General features: G+C 47.0%; 1 protein-coding gene across 1 annotated transcript in view; it reads right to left on the bottom strand.

Moving 5' to 3' along the window:
• Positions 1–23,242, bottom strand: part of LOC143986459 (vomeronasal type-2 receptor 116-like) — a 61,964-nt gene that overhangs the window by 24,506 nt on the left and 14,216 nt on the right. The window contains exons 5-6 of the mRNA XM_077484804.1: positions 18,637–18,760; positions 8,592–8,880 (exon numbers count right to left, since the gene is read on the bottom strand). Coding sequence (XP_077340930.1) covers positions 8,592–8,880; positions 18,637–18,760 — 413 coding nt within the window. The remainder of the gene's footprint in view (positions 1–8,591; positions 8,881–18,636; positions 18,761–23,242) is intronic.

Below are 23,242 nucleotides of genomic sequence, written 5' to 3'. Positions count from 1 at the left end.
TGCTGAGTAAATAGATATCAAACATGTCACTCTTCAAAATTGCACATGCCCGTGGAATGGCGGCAAACGTCGCTACTTAAAAAATCCCCATAGGCGACGCTTAAAATTTTTTTTACTGGTTACATGTTTTGAGTTGCAGAGGAGGTCTGGGACTAGAATTATTGCTCTCGCTCTAACGTTCTCGGCGATACCTCACATGTGTGGTTTGAACACAGTTTTCATATGTGGGCGGGGCTAAAGCATGCGTTCGCTTCTGCATGCGAGCACATGGGGACATGGGCGCTTTAATTTTTTTTTTTTTTTTTTATTGTTCATTTTACTTTATTTATTTTAGTTTGACATTTTTTTCCCCAAAAATATATTTTTGATCACTTTTATTCCTATTACAAGGAATGTAAACATCCCTTGTAATAGGAATATGGGGTGACAGGTCCTCTTTACAGTGAAATCTGGGGGTCAATATGACCCCACATCTCACCTCTAGGCTGGGAAGCCTGAAATAAAAAATAAAAAAAATATTCTGGCTTTGATCGTACTGGCGAGTTGGTAGAAGCACCGGAGGGCGGTGAGGGGTGGGGGGCGTCTATGGCTGGGTATTTCAGGGTATCACCGAGTATGGCTGGGTATGGCAATTTATGGCAGGGTATTGCAGAGTATTGGCGGGGTATTGGCGGGGTACTACAGAGTAATAGCAGGGTACTGCAGAGTATTGGGGGGTACTCCAGAGTAATGGTAGGGTACTGCAGAGTAATGGGGGTTACTGCAGAGTAATGGGGGTACTGCAGAGTAATGGCAGGGTACTCCAGAGTAATGGCAGGGTACTGCACTGCAGAGTAATGGCGGGGTACTGCAGAGTAATGGCGGGTACTGCAGAGTATTGGGGGGTACTGCAGAGTATTGGGGGGTACTGCAGAGTAATGGGGGGTACTGCAGAGTAATGGCAGGGTACTGCAGAGTAATGGCAGGGTACTGCACTGCAGAGTAATGGCGGGGTACTGCAGAGTAATGGCGGGGTACTGCAGAGTAATGGCAGGGTACTGCAGAGTATGCACTGGTATTGCAGAGTATTGGCAGGGAATTGAGGGGTTAAATTCGGTGAGCAGCGATGTGGGCACTGCAGATGCAGCCCACATCGCTGCTGACACCGATCTCTTTCCCCTCCGCTGTACCGATCGGTACAGAGAGGGGAGGGAGGAACCGGCGTCATAACATGACGCCGGTTTCTTTACAAGTGATCACTCCGTCATTTGACGGAGCGATCACGTGGTAAACGGCCGCGACGAGCGGCCGTTTACCGTGATCAGTGATGCGCCGGCGGTCACGGATGCTCTCGAGTGCGCGCCCCAGGGGGCGCGCAAGAGCAGAATTCTGGGAGGCCGTTAATTAACGGCCTCTCAGAGTTAAACAACCACCCTGAAGCCGTTAATCGGCAATGGGCAGTTGTTAAGTGGTTAAAGCTAGATCACTAGCTATATAGGTGAGGTGAATATAGTGGTGTATACTGCGGTCAGGGCACAGACAACAACCACTACACAGCAGCAAGATAGGAAATCAGCCAAAAACGATTGGTGTGTACTGTGTTGAAGGTACACAGAACACCCACTGCTTCAGATGCTAACACACTACACGAGGCCGCCTCAAAGGCGGCCTTATATAGTGTGGGGCGTGCACTACACAGCCTGAGCTATGATTGGCCACAGGCAGGATGCCTGTGGCCAATCATGGCTCTCCTCGCTGCTGGCGCTACGATTGGCCAAGCATGCGGGGTCACAGTGCATGCTTGGCCAATCATGAGCCAGCAATGCACTGCGCCACCGCAGTGCATTGTGGTCCGTGCGTGCGCCACTCGAATTTTGACGCGAACGGCCCAAACGTTCGGAATTCGCCGAACGACCGAACAGCCAATGTTCGAGTCGAACGTACGTTCGACTCGAACACGAAGCTCATCCCTAATCCTGACCCATAATATTTTTTTGTTTGGTTCCCCCCACTATCTCCAGGTGCAGGGTGTGGCAATGGGGACCAAATGTGCCCCCTCATATGCCAATCTGTACCTGGAGGGGTGGGAGAGGTAACTTTTTGCCAACGCTCAACTTTCCAACTTATTGCAGCATGTCCTAGGATGGCATTGTTATATTGATGGCATCCTGTTATTTTGGACAGGTACCAAGGTTGAACTCTTGCAGCTGGTGGACTTGCTGGCCACTAATGACTATAATCTAAAGTTCACAATGGAATGCAATCAGTCAAGGATTAATTTCCTTGATTTGCAGATACATATTAACAATAGTGGAATCATCCGTTCCTCTCTTTATTGTAAACCGTTTTCAGGCAATACCATTTTACATGCCAACAGTGCACATCTTCAGCCATTGCTTGACAGCATCCCATGTAGTCAATACTTGGGCCTTAGACGCAACTGTACTTTGGATGCTGCTTTCCAATCTGCTGCCAATGATTTATATTTTAGACTACATCAGCGAGGGTATAGCAAATCACTCTTAAAAATAAAGTGGCTAAATTGAATAGGAATGATCTCATTCATTCAAAGAAACCTCCTTCCACTGACCAGTCAGTCCGCATTCTAACTCAATTTTCATGACAGCATTCTCAAATGAAAGGCATTTTTTATGAAGTACTGGCCATTATTAACAGCTGATCAAACTATTCAGAAATATATAAAACCTTATCCTATACTTACCTATCGGAGATCACTGTTTATGAAAGATCGTCTTATAACTAGTCACTTCGCCTCCAAAAATACGATTTTTCAAATTGAGTGAATGTGGCACATTCCCTTGTGGGACATGTGACATTTGCTCATTTATTTCAAACTCTACTAATACTCTTACCTAATGGTTATCAACACACGGTCAAATACAATGTTACATGTAAAACTGTAGGGGTGGTATATCTTGCTATGTGCAGTTTTGGATGTTTCTACATCGACAAAACAAAACATCCTTTTTTCAAACGTATTAGTGATCATATGTTACCTTTGCTTAAACGCCTCTGTACTACGGCTCTCAACAGACATATTGGCCACCAACACAATTTTGATTCTAGCATGGTTCGATTCTCCGCACTCGAGCATGTACATGTGCATGCCCGGGGTGGTGAGATCGATTTCACCTTGTTACAACTCGAAACAAGGTGGATACATAATTTAGATGTGACCAAATACCCTGGTTAGAATGAATATATTAGCTTTAAATCTTTCCTGTAAAATTTAATATATCTATCTAATTTAAAATAGGCCCATATCTCTCCTTTACAGAAGTTCTGTACAAGCTATCTAATGTACCTTGAAATTTCAGGTTTTCCTGCCCGACAGTATAATAAAAAAAGTACACCGGGAACGGACTGCAGTCAGATCTAAGTAAACTGGATACAGTAGATATATATATATACACAAGACTGACTGTATATATGCATTAAATAAACTGCAGCTAACTGAATCACCTGCCTGCCTGAAGTATATTAGAAACAGTACACCAGGAAAGAACTGCATTCAGATCTAGCTAAACTTAACCTACCAAGACATGGCTGTCCACCTAAACTGACAGGCCAGGCAAGGAGAGCATTAATCAGAGAAGCAGCCAAGAGGCCCATGGTAGAGAAAAAGAAAAACTAGGAGAAACAGAATTCTCCAAAAGAGTCGCTATATATACGTAAATTCAAAAAAGAAATTATTTTATTTTCATTATAACAAAACCACCATTTATTCAAATTAGTACAACACCAAAACAAAATGGGAGTATTTAAGAGGACCGTGGTAACTCTGGAGTAAATCCACGACTCAGGTGGGAGAATCTGTCCAACTATTGGTTGTACACTCCACAAATCTGGCCTTTATGGAAAGGTGGCAAGAAGAAAGCCATTGTTGAAAGAAAGCCATAATAAGTCCCATTTTCAATTTGCGGGAAGCCATGTGGGGGACACAGCAAACATGTGGGAAAAGGTGATCTGGTCAGATGAGACCAAAATTAAACTTTTGACCTAAAAGCAAAACGCTATGTGTGGCAGAAAACTAACACTGCAGATCACCCTGAACACACCATCCCCACCGTGAAACATGGTGGTAACAGCATCATGTTATGGGGATGCATTTCTTCAGCAGGGACAGGGAAGCTGGTCAAAGTTGATGAGAAGATGGATGGAGCTAAATACAGAAGAAAACCTGTTAGAGTCTGCAAAAGACATGAGATTGGGATGGAGGTTCACCTTCCAGCAGGGCAACGACCCGAAACATACAGCCAGAGCTACAATGGAATGGTTTAGATCAAAGCAAATTCATGTTTTAGAATGTCAAAGTCGAGACCTAAATCCAATTAGGAATCTGTGGCAAGACTTGAAAATTGCTCTTCACAGACGCTCTCTATCCAATCTGTCAGAGCCTGAGATATTTTGTAAAGAAAAAATGGGCAAAAATGTCCCTCTCTAGATGTGCAAAACTGGTAGAGACATCCCCAAAAAGGCTTGCAGCTGTAATTGCAGTGAAAGGCGGTTCTACAAAGTATTAACTTGGGGTGGCTTAATATAAATGCCCCCCCCCCCCCCACACTTTTCACATATTTATTTGTAAAAAAAAAAAAATGGAAAACCATTTATAATTGTCCTTCCAGGTCACAAATATGTGCCACTTTTTTCTTATTGGAAAATTGCAGGATTCTGGGGGTGGGGGTAGATCTACACCCCTGCACTGTGCTAGTGTCATGTAATGACACCAGAAGCACATTCACAGTTGCCTGTGAACATTGGTGGTGTGAATGGAGATCTCCATCGATTTCTAGCTCTACACCCAATGTTAGCATTTCTTGTTCATTTCTTCCTGACTTTTATTCATGCATAGGACTTCTCTCTGCAGAAATATGTATTTCTCCATGCACACACCTGATGGACCCCTAATGTTGCCACTTGATTGCTTAAAGTGGTTCTAAAGTATAGATTTTTTTTTTACCTTAATGAATTCTCTGTATTAGGGTAAAAATTGCACCACCTCACCTCCCTTTACACGTATCCAAATCCTATCTAAATCCGGTGCTGTGCCCATCTGAAGTGGCACTAGCCATTGGCTCTTGCTGCTATCAATCATAGCATGTGAAGAGAGAGCGGGGGCAGGGCCGAGCTACACTATGTGTGTCAATGGATGCTCGGGAGCAAGCAGCTTGCTATGGGGGCACACACAGAAAACGAGGAGGAGGGAGTGTCATTGGGGGACCCCAGAAGAGGGGGTACAAGGCTGCTCTGTGCAATACCATTGCACAATGAAGGTAACTATAACATGTTTATTATTATAATATAAAAATCCTTTACAACTGCTTTAATTTGCATTGTGCTGTAATCTGTGATCCCCTGCTTCTGTCCCCCCACCCCTATATGTAGATTACAAGGGATTCACAGTGTGGGACGGTCTTTTAAGTTGCCATCTATGGACGGTGAGATTCCAAATTGGAAGTAATGGTGGAACCTATTGAGGATGCTTAATTGTGAAGGAAGTCACTGACTACTCTACTGAATGAAATGATTTCTTGTACAGATCCTGCACATACAATACAGTAATGTTGTCAGATATCCATATATATACAGTTCTGGCCAGTTTAACTACTTAAAAGGAGACTTAAACAAATGAAACAAATACTTTTTTTTTTTTTTTTAGAGCGCCTGATTGTTGAGCGAATATTCTGGGCATTATATCCAAAACACCAGATGACATCTCTAAGAACCTACCGAAGGGACAAGGTGGGATTGAACCATCTGGAGCGCTACCTTGTTCAAGCAATTAAAACTTTAAAACTGTTAAGTAAAGTGGTGGGACCCAATGGGATTTGTGGATAACGATCACCGGAGCTTTTTGTCAGCAGGAACTAGGAGAAACTCAGTTCCACCACCTCTGGCTCGAGTCTGCTGCTCGTCGCTCACATAGTTACATAGTTAGGTTGAAAAAAGACACAAGTCCATGCAGTTCAACCACAAAAAAATTTAATAATAATAATAATAATATCATACAATCCCATATACCCAATTCTATACCCACAGTTGATCCAGAGGAAGGCAAAAAACCCCAGCAGAGCATGATCCAATTTGCTAAAGCAGGGGAAAAAAATCCTTCCTGATCCCCTGAGAGGCAATCGGATTTTCCCCAGATCAACTTTACCTATAAATTTTAGTACCCAGTTATATTATGTACACTTAGGAAATAATCCAGGCCCTTCTTAAAGCAATCTACTGATCTGGCCAGAACCACCTCTGCAGGGAGTCTATTCCACATTTTCACAGCTCTTACTGTGAAGAAACCTTTCCGTATTTGGAGATGAAATCTCTTTACCTCTAGACGTAAGGAGTGCCCCCTTGTCCTCTTTGTTGACTGTAAAGTGAATAACTCGACACCGAGTTCACTATATGGACCCCTTATATATTTGTACATTTTTATCATATCCCCCCTTAATCTCCTCTTATCAAGAGTGAATAAATTCAGTTCCTCTAATCTTTCCTCACAGCTGAGCTCCTCTATGCCTCTTATCAGTTTTGTTGCTCTTCACTGCACTTTCTCCAGTTCCCTTATATCCTTTTTGAGAACTGGAGCCCAAAACTGAACTGCATATTCCAGATGAGGTCTTATTAATGATTTAAACAGGGGGGGGGGGGGAATTATATCTCTCTCTCTGGAGTACATACCTCTCTTAATACAGGAAAGGACTTTGCTCGCTTTGGAAACCGCAGCTTGGCATTGCATGCTATTATTGAGCTTATGATCTACCAAAACCCCCAGATCCTTCTCCACTATGGATTCCCCCAGTTGTACTCCCCCTAAAATGTATGATGCATATTCTTAGCCCCCAAGTGCAGAACTTTACATTTCTCAACATTAAACCTCATCTGCCACATAGTCACCCAATTAGACAGAGCACTGAGGTTGGCTTGTAAATTGGAGATATCCTGTAAGGGCGTTATTCCACTGCATAGCTTGGTGTCATCTGCAAAGATGGAAATGTTACTTTTGATCCCAAACCCAATATTATTCATAAAGATATTAAAAAGTAAGGGTCCCAACACTGAACCTTGGGGTACACCACTGATAACCTTACACCATTCAGAGTAAGAATCATTAACCACGACTCTCTGAATTCTGTCTTTTAGCCAGTTTTCTATCCATCTACAAACTGATATTTCCAAACCTGTAGACTTTACCTTACCCATGAGCCGTGTGTGTGGAACTGTAATCGAACGCTTTTGCAAAATCCAAGTATACCACGTCCACCGCCACCCCTCTGTCCAAGTATACCACGTCCACCGCCACCCCTCTGTCCAAGTATACCACTTCCACCGCCACCCCTCTGTCCAAGTATACCACTTCCACCGCCACCCCTCTGTCCAAGGTTTTACTTCATAACCTCATAAAAAGAAATCAGGTTTGTCTGACAACTTCTGTCTTTCATGATTCCATGCTGTCTGTTGCTTAAAATATTTTTTTCCTGCAAGAACTCGTCTATGTGGTCTTTTATTAATCTCTCCAGTATCTTCCCAACTATAGAAGTTAAACTAACAAGTCTATAGTTACTTGGTAAAGACTTTGTTCCCTTTTTAAATATAGGCACCACATTGGCCCTGCGCCAATCCAGTGGTACTATTCCTGTCATGAATGAGTCCCTAAAAATTAGATACGATGGCTTTGAAATTACAGAGCTCAATTCTTTTAGGATCCGTGGGTGGATGCCACTATCACGTGGTAGCACTGAAGTCCAGATTCTACATTTACAGGTGATAGCTCATCTCCCACAGGTCAGATCTCCTGTGCAGATCCCACTGAGTGCCGGACAGGGATAAGGGAGATACAGAACAGGTGCCCAGGTTTCAGTGCAGTCATGGGCAGGAGAGGGGCCGTGGTAGGCTACACCCTCTGTGGTCTTCATTTTTTCCCTGGTGACCAATTGTTGATGCTTCTACTGCATGATCTCCCTTGCAAGTGACTAGAGTATAGTATGCTGGGAGGTACTACAGCCGGATAGGTGTTTCAGCCTAATATTGCAACAAAGGTAAGACATGTGACAGATGGTGGAGCTTTTAAAGAGGGGGAGAAGATGAGGGCAGTGAAGGGACGGGGGTGTATGCAAAGAAAAGAGCTACTATTTGATGCCCTTTGGCAGGTATGTGTGCGTGGCGGACATGGTCGAGTTCCTGCACCTATTCTCCAAGAAACAAAGCCCTGACAATCACTGAATCATTTTTCCAAGTTACAATACTCTATGCACCTGAAATATTCAAATTTCTTTTCATTCTGATCTGCACTCATTCTAGAAAAGTAAAGTTACGACTTTGACTGAACTAAGACATCTATTAGACACTTCAGGATGGGAAATAGACTGTTCACTCTGCCAGTGCAGTTGCACTCATTTCGCGCAGAAAATGCTGTTTATTTTTTTTCTTTTCCTTGCACCTGATTGGGTATTCTCTCCGAAGGGAAGCTTTACCACATATCCCAAGCTCTGGCTAAAATTAGTACAACTGCACTTGCAAAGAACACAGTCTATTTGCTTTTAGTAAATCCACCCACCATATTACATACATAATATATTGACGTGATCACTTACCTGCGTATACCGATACAGGCTAAGTAACTGGACTAGCGCACGATTTGTATGAAAAGTACTTTCACCAATAAAACCGCCCACTTCTCCACGTCCCCGACAGTAATAGTTAGGAGCTTCCTTTCCTCCAGACAATATATTTGTGGCATATCCAAAAGTATTTCTTGGATCATTACAAGTACTAAATATATGATAGCCCAGGGTGATATTGGGCAGAAGATTGAGGTCTTTGTTAACCTCATTGACAGCTTTCATCATCGCCAAAATGCTTTTGTACTCTTCAGCATCAGGTCTGCAGGATATAGACAGGGTTTTAAAATACACATAAGGGTTACTTCTGAGATTACAACCTGACCACATTCCAGAAAACCATAGTAAACAATGATTAACTACTGGCGGACCGCCCACCGTCCTTGTACGTCGGCTGTTTGAAGTGGAATACTGTTGTTATGGCAGCAGCTAACTGCCATAACCCCGGTATCCTCTTCAACAGATTACATATAAAAGAGGTCTCTGTGGTGAATTCACCAAAGGATCACTTTTATCGGGGGCAGGAGAGGCTCCCGCTCCCACTGGGCTCTGGTCATCTGTGTCGCTTACTGGAGGTGTTGGTAGCTGCTAAGACGATCGGGTCCTCTCCCCTCAACAGCCTGGAGCCAAGTGAGGGAAAGATGGCCCCCACTTGGCTCCATACCATTCCAAAAAACATTAGCCCTTGTACACGCGGTCGGACATTCCGACGGAAAATGTCCAATCGGACCTTGTTGTCGGATAATCCGACTGTGTGTGGGCTCCGTCGGACTGTTTGCATTGGAATATCCGACGGACAAAGTTTTAGAGCTGAGCTATAAAACTGATCCAATCGGACTTTGTCCGATTGTGTGTAGAGAATTCCGATCAGACAAAGTGCCACGCATGCTCATATCAGATTCCTAGACCAAAGCTATTGGCTACTAGCCTGAGCGTAGTCTCGTCATAACGAAATAACGTCATCACGTTATGTACGATCGGATTTTCCGTCAACTTTGTCCGACCGTGTGTATGCAACACCAGTTTCGGACAAAATCCGACGGATTTTGTTGTCAGAATGTCCAACCGTGTGTACAAGGGCTTACATTTATTTATTTATTTAATTTTTTTTTATTGCATTTTAGTGTAAATGTTAGATCTGAGGTCTTTTTGACCCCAGGTATCACATTTAAGGGTTCCTGTCATGCTTTTTTTTTTTTTTTTTTCTATTGCAAGAGATGTTTACAGAGATTTGGCAGAGGAATAAAGCCATAAGCTGTGGATCAGTACACATGCTTGTGACTAGTGATGGCCGAACGGTTCGCCCGGCGGTCGTTTCGCGGCGAATTTCCGACTTTCGCCGTCCGCGGGTTCGAACGCCTTTTTCCGTCGTTCGCCCCGGCGGACTTACGTGTTTAATGTATACAAGAACTTTAACCTTTCGTGACACGTTTATCATGTGTTACAGGACAACCAATTGAGACATGACAGCTCATGGACACTTGGACATTCCCCCTAACCTATAAATACACCCGATCCGGTGGCCATTTTACATTCTTTCTTCTGTCACTGTAGGGAAAGGATCCTGTGTGGAGTAGGGACAGAGAAAACGCTAGCTATTTGGTACACAAAAGTTCTTTTCAGGACTGGTATAGGTGTTAGGTCAGCAGCCTGAGTTTCTTTTGTCAGTTTAGATAAAGGGACAGAGCGCTGTATGCTGCTATTTTAGGGACAGCTCAGCCAGATTAGTCTTTCTTCATCATCATCATCATCATCATCATTAGCTGTTACTATCAGGTCCACAAAAGAGCTGTTCCAGCTAATCGTTCCAGCCTACTCTTTTTTGCCAATTTGTATAGGGACAGGCAGGAAGCAGTGTGTCAGGCAGTGAGGATAATTTTAAAGACTTGCTGTTACTATTAGTTCCACAAAGGTTCTTTTCAGGACTGGTATCAGTGGTACGGTAATAGGCTTGTACACGTATAATATTCTTTCTTCCAAATATAGAAAGAATATTATACTTGACTGCTGCCCTTCTGCTGCAGTCTGCTAATCATTCACAACTCACTTGTTCCACAAAGCTCTTTATCAGGACTGGTAACTTGGTCTGTCTAGGGTGCTACGGTACATAGGCTTGGGTGCGGTACAGTCTGCTGTTCTGTAAGGACCGCTATCGGTCCACAATACATAGGGTTGCCGTGCACTACTGCTGACCGCTGCCCTATACTGCAGCAGTCCTTCAGCGGTATAGGGACTGACGCACAGTCTGCTAAACACTAATACACAACCTGCTTGGTCCACAAAAGTTCTTATAAGGACTGGTAACTTGGTATAGGGTGCTACGGTACATAGGCCTGAGTGCAGTACAGTCTGCTGTTCTGTAAGGACCGCTATCGGTCCACAATACATAGGGTTGCCGTGCACTACTGCTGACCGCTGCCCTATACTGCAGCAGTCCTTCATTGGTATAGGGACTGACGTACAGTCTGCTAATCACTAACACACAACCTGCTTGGTCCACAAAAGTTCTTATAAGGACTGGTAACTTGGTATAGGGTGCTACGGTACATAGGCCTGAGTGCGTTACAGTCTGCTGTTCTGTAAGGACCGCTATCGGTCCACAATACATAGGGTTGCCGTGCACTACTGCTGACCGCTGCCCTATACTGCAGCAGTCCTTCAGCGGTATAGGGACTGACGCACAGTCTGCTAAACACTAACACACAACCTGCTTGGTCCACAAAAGTTTTTATAAGGACTGGTAACTTGGTATAGGGTGCTACGGTACATAGGCCTGAGTGCAGTACAGTCTGCTGTTCTGTAAGGACCGCTATCGGTCCACAATACATAGGGTTGCCGTGCACTACTGCTGACCGCTGCCCTATACTGCAGCAGTCCTTCATTGGTATAGGGACTGACGTACAGTCTGCTAATCACTAACACACAACCTGCTTGGTCCACAAAAGTTCTTATAAGGACTGGTAACTTGGTATAGGGTGCTACGGTACATAGGCCTGAGTGCGTTACAGTCTGCTGTTCTGTAAGGACCGCTATCGGTCCACAATACATAGGGTTGCCGTGCACTACTGCTGACCGCTGCCCTATACTGCAGCAGTCCTTCATTGGTATAGGGACTGACGTACAGTCTGCTAATCACTAACACACAACCTGCTTGGTCCACAAAAGTTCTTATAAGGACTGGTAACTTGGTATAGGGTGCTACGGTACATAGGCCTGAGTGCGTTACAGTCTGCTGTTCTGTAAGGACCGCTATCGGTCCACAATACATAGGGTTGCCGTGCACTACTGCTGACCGCTGCCCTATACTGCAGCAGTCCTTCATTGGTATAGGGACTGACGTACAGTCTGCTAATCACTAACACACAACCTGCTTGGTCCACAAAAGTTCTTATAAGGACTGGTAACTTGGTATAGGGTGCTACGGTACATAGGCCTGAGTGCGTTACAGTCTGCTGTTCTGTAAGGACCGCTATCGGTCCACAATACATAGGGTTGCCGTGCACTACTGCTGACCGCTGCCCTATACTGCAGCAGTCCTTCAGCGGTATAGGGACTGACGCACAGTCTGCTAAACACTAACACACAACCTGCTTGGTCCACAAAAGTTTTTATAAGGACTGGTAACTTGGTATAGGGTGCTACGGTACATAGGCCTGAGTGCAGTACAGTCTGCTGTTCTGTAAGGACCGCTATCGGTCCACAATACATAGGGTTGCCGTGCACTACTGCTGACCGCTGCCCTATACTGCAGCAGTCCTTCATTGGTATAGGGACTGACGTACAGTCTGCTAATCACTAACACACAACCTGCTTGGTCCACAAAAGTTCTTATAAGGACTGGTAACTTGGTATAGGGTGCTACGGTACATAGGCCTGAGTGCGTTACAGTCTGCTGTTCTGTAAGGACCGCTATCGGTCCACAATACATAGGGTTGCCGTGCACTACTGCTGACCGCTGCCCTATACTGCAGCAGTCCTTCATTGGTATAGGGACTGACGTACAGTCTGCTAATCACTAACACACAACCTGCTTGTTCCACAAAAGTTCTTATAAGGACTGGTAACTTGGTATAGGGTGCTACGGTACATAGGCTTGAGTGCGGTACAGTCTGCTGTTCTGTAAGGACCGCTATCGGTCCACAATAGATAGGGTTGACGTGCACCACTGCTGACCGCTGCCCTATACTGCAGCAGTCCTTCAGCGGTATAGGGACTGACGTACAGTCTGCTAAACACTAATACACAACCTGCTTGGTCCACAAAAGTTCTTATAAGGACTGGTAACTTGGTATAGGGTGCTACGGTACATAGGCTTGAGTGCGGTACAGTCTGCTGTTCTGTAAGGACCGCTATAGGTCCACAATAGATAGGGTTGACGTGCACCACTGCTGACCGCTGCCCTATACTGCAGCAGTCCTTCAGCGGTATAGGGACTGACGTACAGTCTGCTAAACACTAATACACAACCTGCTTGGTCCACAAAAGTTCTTATAAGGACTGGTAACTTGGTATAGGGTGCTACGGTACATAGGCTTGAGTGCGGTACAGTCTGCTGTTCTGTAAGGACCGCTATAGGTCCACAATAGATAGGGTTGACGTGCACCACTGCTGACCGCTCACCTATACTGCAGCAGTCCTTCAGCGGTATAGGGACTAAGAGTTTTGTCACAGGGTCATTTAAAAAATGACATGCAGAGGAAGAGGCAGGCCCTTCCGCAGGGGTGGTAGGGGTAGGGCAGGAGCAACAGGCTTGAGCCAAAGTGGGAAGTTGCAGAAGGTGCGTTCAATTACTTTAAAGGATGCACCAGACTTGGTTGAGTGGCTCGCTCAGCCTTACTCTTCTGCACCCTCCTCATCCTCTCGATCTGCACCCTCTTCTTCACTCTCTGCTATGTGCACCCCCAAAGACACTACCACCAACAACACGACCACCACCACCACCACCACATACCTTCCGCTTGAGTCACTGGAATTATTTTCCGATCCATATCAAGAGGACATTTCTGATGCGCAGCCACTCTTGGTATTGGATCAGGAAGAGGAGGTAGCAACAAGCGCTACTCAGCAGTCTGACGCCAGTACCCAGATCAGCCCAAGGAGGAGGTTGGTCCCCGGTGTTGCTGCCTACTCTACTTATAGCGGTGGGGAAGGTGACGTTGATGATGACGTGTCTAGTGATGTCACGTGGGTGCCCACAAGAGAGGAAGAGGAGGGGAGTTCAGAGGGAGATATGGACCAGCAGATAGGGAGGAGAAGCAGCAATGACTTACATTGCACAGCAGGGACAAAGCAGACTGCAAATGTATCAGGAGCGAGTCATCGACCATGTACGGTCACATCTGGCGCTCCCAGGACACCGGCACATGGCTCCGCAGTGTGGGCTTTTTTTAACGTGTCCGCTGCTGACAATAGCGTTGCCATCTGCAATCTTTGCAGTCAATGCGTTAGTCGCGGTAAGCCCAATACTCACCTAGGGACGACCGCCTTAAGAAGGCACATGAGCAGCCATCACCGAGCCCAGTGGGAGCAACGGAACACACAAAGCCACACTGCAGGCTCTCACCGTCCAGCCTCGTCTTCTACTTCTCCTTCTCCTCTCTCCTCACAATTGTCCTCCACTCCACCTTCCATCACGCCAAGCTCACATTTTTCTGCAAAAAGGCAGGCTTCCGTGGGCCTAATGTTTGAGCGTAAAAAAATGATGACGCCGGATAACCCTCTTGCCCAACGGTTGGCGGCTGGCTTGTCAGAACTCATAGCCCGCCAACTACTGCCATATAAACTGGTGGACTCGGAGGCCTTTCGCAAATTTGTGGCCATTGGAACACCACAATGGAAGGTCCCAGGAAGGAAGTATTTCTCAGAGAAGGGCATCCCAGAGCTATATGGCCATGTTCAGCGGCAAGTGAATGTATCTCTGGCACACAGTGTCGGTGCCAAGATACATCTGACCACAGACACGTGGTCTAGCAAACACGGGCAGGGAAGGTATATCAGTTTTACTGCCCACTGGGTGAACCTTCTGACGGCCGTCAAGCATGTAACCCGTGGCACCCGTGTAGATTTGGTTTTACCGCCACGGATTGCATGCAGGCCTGACTCTTCTTCTCCTCCTCCTACTCCATCCTCCTCCCTCTCCTCCTCAGCTGCCTCCTCCTTTTCCGCTGCTAGCGTCTCTTCCACTGCACCGCCCAAGCTCCCCAGAACCTATTCCACATGCCAGGTGAGACGTTGCCATGCCGTGCTGCGTCTGTTGTGCCTGGAAGCAAAGAGCCACACTGGCCCGGCACTCCTTTCAGCTTTGCGTTCACAGGCAGATGAGTGGCTAACACCGCTCAATTTGACAGTTGGTAAAGTGGTGTGTGACAACGGTGCCAATCTGCTTAGCGCATTGAAACAGGGCAAAATCACGCACGTGCCGTGCATGGCACACGTCTTAAACTTGGTCGTGCAGCGATTCCTTGTCAAATACCCTGGGGTCCAGGACATCTTGCGGCAGGCAAGGAAAATCTCGGCCCATTTCAGAAGATCTTACACGGCCATGGCTCGCCTTGCTGACATTCAGCGGCGACACCATCTGCCGGTCAGACGTCTTATTTGCGATTGCCCGACGCGATGGAACTCAACCTTCTATATGCTTGATAGGCTGCTCCAGCAGAAACGTGCAGTTAACGTCTACCTGTATGAACTCTGCGAAAGAAACGGTTCTGGGGAGCTGGTTTTTTTTTCACCGCGCCAGTGGCTGCTCATGCGCGACACATGCAGACTTCTGCGGCCATTTGAGGAGATCACCAAACTGGTCAGTCGCAGCCATGGCGCCATCAGTGACATGGTACCTTATGCCTTCTTTCTGGAGCGTGCATTGCGTCGTGTCATTGATCAGGCTGTGGAGGAGCAGGAGCGGGAAGATGAGGAAGTCGCAATGCTGGATGAATTCCCAGGGGGGGCTACTCTATCTGAGACAAGTCAACAACAGGAGTCTGATGAGGAGTCAGAGGAGGATGGTGCCGGGGCGGATGAGCAGGAGCAAGAAGAGCATGCTTTAAACCTTTCTGGGATCCCTGTTGTGCGAGGATGGGGAGAGGAGAATGAAGAGGACGACATTATCCTGGATGATGAGCAGGAGCCAGGCCACCACACCGCTTCCACTTTAGTGCAAATGGGGGCCTTCATGCTCCAGTGTTTTAATAGGGACCCCCGTATAAAAAGCATGAGGGTCAAGGACCAGTACTGGGTGGCAACGTACTTAGACCCCCGGTACAAACACAAAATGGCGGAAATGTTACCGCCGTCGCAGAGGGCTGTCAGAATGCAGCACTTCCAGGCCTTGCTTCGAGAAATGCTGCATTCTGCTTTTGCGTGCGCTGGCAGAGGAGCAATTCCCACTCCCAGAGAAGGATTTGCGGGTACCAATCCAACAGCGCCTGCAAGAAGAGGCCGGTTTGAAGATGTGTTGGTGACTTCGGATATGAGGTCATTCTTTCAGCCGACCCATCGACAGGTGTCATCCGGATCCAGCATCAGGGAACGCCTAGACCGTCAGGTGTCCGACTACATTGGGTTAACGGCCGATGTGGACGCTCTGAGGAGTGATGAACCCCTAGACTACTGGGTGGGCAGGCTTGACCTCTGGCCAGAGCTTGCCCAATTTGCAATCGAACTGTTGGCTTGCCCCTCATCCAGTGTCCTGTCCGAAAGGACGTTCAGCGCAGCAGGGGGGATTGTGACCGATAAGCGTACTCGCCTAGCTCACCACAGTGTTAACTACCTCACATTTCTAAAAATGAATGAGGCATGGATCTCGGAGGAATTCAACACATGTGATCAGTAGACCATGTATATGTCTATAAACAATTTTTGGAATCAAGCACACAGACCTTCTTAATTCATTTGGCTCACTTCCCTGACCCAAAAAAGCACACCGTACTATATGCCCCTACCCTCCTCTTTGAAGAGGTTGAGCGGTGTCATATTTCTACTGGGGCTGCTTATTATGAGGGGTTCCCACCATCCCTGTGCTGTGCTGACTTCCTCCTGGGTGTTCTTATTATGAGGGGCTCCCACCATCCCTGTGCTGTGCTGACTTCCTCCTGGGGGTTCTTATTATGAGGGGATCACACCATCCCTGTGCTGTGCTGACTTCCTCCTGGGGCTGCTTACGGTGCTGCTGTCAGCGCTGTATGTCACGGAGCTGCTGTCAGCGCTGTATGTCACGGAGCTGCTGTCAGCGCTGTATGTCACGGAGCTGCTGTCAGCGCTGTATGTCACGGAGCTGCTGTCAGCGCTGTATGTCACGGAGCTGCTGTCAGCGCTGTATGTCACGGAGCTGCTGTCAGCGCTGTATGTCACGGAGCTGCTGTCAGCGCTGTATGTCACGGAGCTGCTGTCAGCGCTGTATGTCACGGAGCTGCTGTCAGCGCTGTATGTCACGGAGCTGCTGTCAGCGCTGTATGTCACGGAGCTGCTGTCAGCGCTGTATGTCACGGAGCTGCTGTCAGCGCTGTATGTCACGGTGCTGCTGTCAGCGCTGTATGTCACGGAGCTGCTGTCAGCGCTGTATGTCACGGAGCTGCTGTCAGCGCTGTATGTCACGGAGCTGCTGTCAGCGCTGTATGTCACGGAGCTGCTGTCAGCGCTGTATGTCACGGAGCTGCTGTCAGCGCTGTATGTCACGGTGCTGCTGTCAGCGCTGTATGTCACGGAGCTGCTGTCAGCGCTGTATGTCACGGAGCTGCTGTCAGCGCTGTATGTCACGGAGCTGCTGTCAGCGCTGTATGTCACGGAGCTGCTGTCAGCGCTGTATGTCACGGAGCTGCTGTCAGCGCTGTATGTCACGGTGCTGATGTCAGTGCTCTGTATTACGGTGCTGCTGTCAGTGCTCTGTATCTCCTGCACCCTCTTGTTTGCCTACCCTGGTCCCTGACCTTCCCTCTCCTCCATTGCCTTCATTAGCTCCATAGTCCTGAATTGTCAGAACAATTTCCCAAATAAAAAAAAAATGCTTGTAGTTATCGATCCCAAATTCACCTCATACATGTATTATGCTATTGTCCAGGTGGTGGGACTACGTGCTACCCCCTAATAATTACCCCGTGGCCGCAAATTCGACCTAAAGGTTTGCGAAATTCGCCTCCCATTGAAGTCAATGGAGCCCGCGGCGAACGGTCGTTTTCGCGAACGTTTGTGCCCGTTCGCGTTTCGCGTTCGCGAAACGTCCCGTCGGAAGTTCGTCCATCACTACTTGTGACCTATGTGGGTCTGGTAAGCAGACAATTTTAGTACTTTTGAGCACGGTGGTGTCTTCATACTAAAGTGTCCACACACCTTGAAATCAGCATCTGTTTGATTTGGGACTCACAAGATAATTGGATTTGTTTCCAATCCATTTACTTTATGGAACCCGAGGGAGACCGTTGATATATATATATATATATATATATATATATATATATATATATATATATATATATATATATATATATATAAATATATATACTCTCTTGTCAGTTTTTCCTTTTAAGATCATATACACTTTGTATTTCAATTGCATTGTTTATATTTTTTCATTATGTACATACAGTCAGGGCCGAAACTAGGGGGACATGTGCCCTGGGCGCCACATTGAGAGGGGCACCGCAGCTAACAGGAATAGTGAGAGAAAAACATCACTACTCCTGCCAATCCACCGCTGGGAGTGAATAGGAGAGAACTGGGCTGTGGGGAGAGAACCGGACGGTGAGGAGAGAAGGTGCGGGCTGTGCTCTCCCCTGATCCTTCCTGTTGGTGCAGCGCTCCTGATCGCACAGAATGGATCTTTACAGGTGTTCTCTTTCCTTTTCTCCTTGGTTATTTTGCTCTCCTGGCACGCGGCCGTGGGCATCCCGATGTGCCAGGGATCAAAGGGAGCCTGAGGGAGGACAGCAGTGGGGGTTTAGGGCACCTGTATATCGGCAGGTGCTGGTGAGGGGGCGTGGAGTGGTAGAAGAGTGGGGGTGGGCAGTGTGGTGTTGTCACTTACCTGGTGGTGAGCCTGACGTGTAGAGAAAGGCCTCCCCTACAACTCTGGCTCAAGGGCCGCTGGTAGTAGGACAGCTGGTGCTGGAGCACGGTGGCATAAGAGTGCCTAGGATAAGTCCTTAAGTCTGTGTATAATATAATACAATATAATCCAGTCTGAGATAGATCCCTCCTCTATGGAGGGTGTTGGATCAAGACATGTTACCATTATGGCAGAGCTTTCGATGCCCAGAGGTTGGAGATTCTGGATGGTGGCCCTGATTTTGGAATAGCTGGGAGATCATGAGAGATAATTCCTTAGTTATTCAGTTGCTTGAGCCCATCTCCATACACACCCCCATCTTTGAGGGTGTGTATGGAAACTTGCTGATTGTGGTACATGAACAGTAGCTTGGTAGAATAACCCCATTTATCGGGTAGCTTATGCTCATTGAGTATTGCCGTTACTGGAGCAAAGGATTTGCATGCTTGGAAGGTAGCTGCCGAGATGCCATTGTACAGAGAGATTTTAGCAAAGGGCTCTGGGAGGGTGAGCAGAGATTTCGCGGCACGCATTATATTTTCCTTAATGTGGAAGAAATTAATTTGTGCTAATATGTCTCTGGGGACTGAAGCCGGTAGATGCTGTGGCTTGTGTATCCTGTGTGCACGGTCGATCAGCACATCATTTGTCGTCAATGACGGAATGAGTTTGTGAAATAGCTGATGCAAGTATGGGACTATTTCAGGGGGGCCCAGAGACTCAGGAACCTCTCTGATTTTAATGTTATTACGTCGCGACCTGTCCTCTAGGTCTGCGACTTTTATACGGAGCATCTGAACAGTTGCAGAGTGGTCATCTTGTGTGAAAAAGATAGAAAAGAATAGATTAGAATAGGAGGATGGTTATATTCGTTTGATTCTACGTTTTTTCCTATATTATTTTGTTACTTTATATTCTATTATTTTCCATTCAAATTCAAATGTATTCTATTTGAATTTTGGGAAATGGTTATATTATTTCTATTTTATTTTATTGTTTTTAAAATTATATTATTTTTTATTCTATTATTTTCTATCAGAAGATGAATATAGTCTATTTGATTCTTTTCTTTTTGTCATTCTATTCTATTCATTTATATTTCATTATATTCTATTATTTTATTTTCTGTTATATTTTTTTTCAGTTTTGTTCCTTTATTTTATATTCTATTTTATTCTCTTTGGAAAAAAGAAAACTATTCAAATACATTTTGAATTCAAATTTGAAAACATTTTTTTTTTAGTTTTTTTTAAAATGGCCGTTTTTTCGGGAGCACTGATTTTAATGATGATTAAAGTGAAAAAAAAGTGAAATATTTAAATATTGTGCCTGGGGGGGGTGTCTATAGTATGCCTGTGAAGTGGCATGTGTTTCCCGTGTTTAGAACAGTCCCTGCACAAAATTATATTTAACGGAAAAAAAGTAATTTAAAACTGCTTGTGGTTTTAATGTAATGTCTGGTTCCGGCAATACGGATGAAAATCATTGAGAAAAATGGCATGGGTAGCCCCCCCAGTTTACATCACATGACGGCCATGATTGGACACGGCCATCATGTGATCAGGAGGGCCAATCACAGAGCCCTCCTGCTGATCTGAGATGCGCCGTGTTCGGGTGACACGAGCACATCGGGATCGCGCCACTGTGCGGGCACGCGCACGCGCGATCCCGCTCCTTCTGAAGGACGTTCCTGAACATCCTATCAGAAGTAGACGGCTCCCACCCGGCCGTATATGGGCATTGGCCGGGTGGGAAGTGGTTAAACAGGGGCTGAAAAATTGGGCCTTAGCCACTGGTGGCGTCCCTCAGAACCAGAGATGTTCTTTCAAGATATCAGCAGGATCATTGAGGAGGAAGGGGATAGTCAGTCAACATAACTGGATAGTCACTCAGCATCAAAATAGGCAGTCTTGAAGGGATGTGACATTTCAAAAAAATATATTCGGTTACAACCGAGTCGGTGCACAGGCGCATCCTGCGATTGGGTACAAAGCCTCCGGCAGCACTGAAAAGTACAAAAGAAAGAACGCTGGATGCAGGACAGGCCAGTAGCTCAATTGCATACTGTGCAAACTCTAGCCAGTGATCCATCCTCAAGCCCCAGTAAGCCAGAGGATTTTCGGTGGGAAAGGTGTCCAAGTCTGACCTTGAACCTAGGTATTCCTTAGCCATGTAAATAAGACACTGGCGATGGTTGCTGGAACCAATCATATCTTGGGGATGCGGACTAAAAAATTGTCTGAACGCATCGGTCAGATAGCCACCTTCTCCACCGCTCCTTCTGTGACTGACCCAAGCCTCAGCAACACGGTGTCCAGGACCAGGAATTTGTAACCTCCCAGTCTCTGGGAACGCATTGCACAGACCTGCTGCAAGGCCTCCCAGAGATGTCTCATCCTCTGCTCCCTCTGCAACGGAAAGATAAGGTCCGCAACCTTACCCTTGTACCGTGGATCAAGGAGAGTGGCCAGCCAGTAATGGTCCCTCTCCTTGATCCGAAGAATACGATCTTTTCCAGGATCAGGGAGGCCATGCACAGTAGGTTAGCTGAGACATTTGGTCCGGAGTCCTCTGGGTCACTAAGGACAACATGATCTGCAGCCACCTCCTCCCAGCCACGTACAAGTCCACGGGTTTCTTGGGACTGTAAATCATCCCTAAAAGATTGCTGCTGCTGATGCCGAGTGCCTGGCTCCACCTCCATGCTGACACAATCCTACTCCTCCTCCTCCTCGTCCTCTTCCTGTGTGATGGGTGGGACAGCAGGAACACTGTCTTGATAAAGGGAGCCTTCAGAGGCAAGGAAGTCCTTCTCTTCCTGCCTCTGTTCTGCCTCAAGTGCCCTGTCCATTATTCCACACAGCGTATGCTCCAACAGGTGGACAAGAGGTATAGTGTCACTGATGCATGCACTGTCACTTCTCACCATCCTTCGTGAACTCCTCAAATGGTGACAGGACAGTGCATGCATCCCTGATCATGCCCCACTGGCGTGGTAAAAAAAAAATAAGCTCCTCTGACCCTGTCCTGGTGCCATAGTCACACAGCTACTCATTGATGGCCATCTGCTGCGTGTGCAGCAGCTGCAGCATGGCCAACGTTGAGTTCCACCTGGTGGGCATGTCACATATAAGGCGGTTCTTGGGCAGGTTCAACTCCTTTTGGAGCTCAGCCAGCCAAGCACAGGCATTAAATGATCGACGGAAATGCACACAGACTTTCCTGGCCTGCCTCAGGACCTCCTGTAAGCCCGGGTACCTGCCCAAGAACTGCTGCACCACCAGGTTAAGGACGTGAGCTACACAGGGCACATGGGTCAGTTGTCCCTGTCAGAGGGCGGAGAGGAGGTTGGTGCCATTGTCGCAAACCACCATTCCTGGCTTAAGCTGGCATGGCATCCACCACCCCTCAGCCTGCCCCTGCAGAGCTGACAAAATATCTGCCCCAGTGTGGCTCCTGTCCTCCAAACAAACCAGCGCAAGCACGGCATTGCATCTTTTTGCCTGTGTATTTGCGTAGCCCCTTGAATGCCTACGGAGCACCGCTGGTTCCGAGGACAAAGCACTGGAAGAGGCCATGGAGGAAAAAGAAGAGGAGGGGGTGGAGGAGAGAGGTGTGTCACAACTAGTAGTAGCATTTTGGAGGCGTGGTGGCGGAACAACCTCCATCACTACTGCACCTTGTCCTGCATCCTTCCCAGCTGCCAGAAGAGTAACCCAATGAGCTGTGAAAGATAGGTAACGTCCCTGTCCATGTCTACTGGACCATGAGCCAGCGGTAATATGCACCTTACAGCTGACCGCTCTGTCCAGCGAGGCATGGACATTGCCTTCCACATGCTGGTAGAGAGCTGGAATTGCCTTCCATGAGAAAAAGTGGAATTTGGGAACCTGCTACTGAGGAACCGCACATTGCACAAACTCACGGAAGAGGGCCGAGTCTACCAACTGAAAAGGCAACAGTTAAATTTCTAGCAATTTAGCCAAGCTAGCATTCAACCGTTGGGCATGTGGATGGCTGGGAGTGAACTTCTTTCGACAGTCCAACAGCTGGGGCAGGGACATTTGCCTGCTACAATCGGACATGGGTGTACTGCTAGCAGAGTGCCCGCAAGTACTTGGCTGTGACAAACCTAATTCTACACCTTCATTCCTCTCAGTGAAGGTTTCAGAGAGGACTGAAGGTCTAGTGGGGTTGGAGATCCCAGCTGATGAGGAGCAAGGAGAGGTCCGCTTTGTTCTTTGGTGTGGGTCTTTAAGGTACGCTTGCCAACGAGCTGCATGGAAGGTCAACATATGTCTGGTCAAGCATGTGGTGCCCAAGCGGCTGATGTTTTGGCCACGCAAGATACGCTTGAGACATATGTTGCAAATAGCAGCGGTGCGATCTGATGCACTCGACTAAAAAAAGGCCCACACCAAAGAACTTTTGGAATAACGCGCAGAGGCAGGGCCCTGCACAGGCGGAGCTCTGCGGTGTGATTCGGTCGGTGTGCTGCCCCTAAGCTGGCCCCCAGAGGGCATCCTGCCTCGTCGGAGATGTGCCTCCTCCTCCTCTCTCCTATTAGGCACCCACGTGGAGTCAG

Source organism: Lithobates pipiens, unplaced genomic scaffold (genome assembly GCF_037356315.1).
Source record: "Lithobates pipiens isolate NorthernLeopardFrog02 unplaced genomic scaffold, aLitPip1_a1.2 Scaffold_160, whole genome shotgun sequence".
Taxonomy (NCBI): domain Eukaryota; kingdom Metazoa; phylum Chordata; class Amphibia; order Anura; family Ranidae; genus Lithobates; species Lithobates pipiens.
Note: the sequence above shows the minus strand (reverse complement) of the source record. Positions and strands in the feature narration are given on the sequence as shown.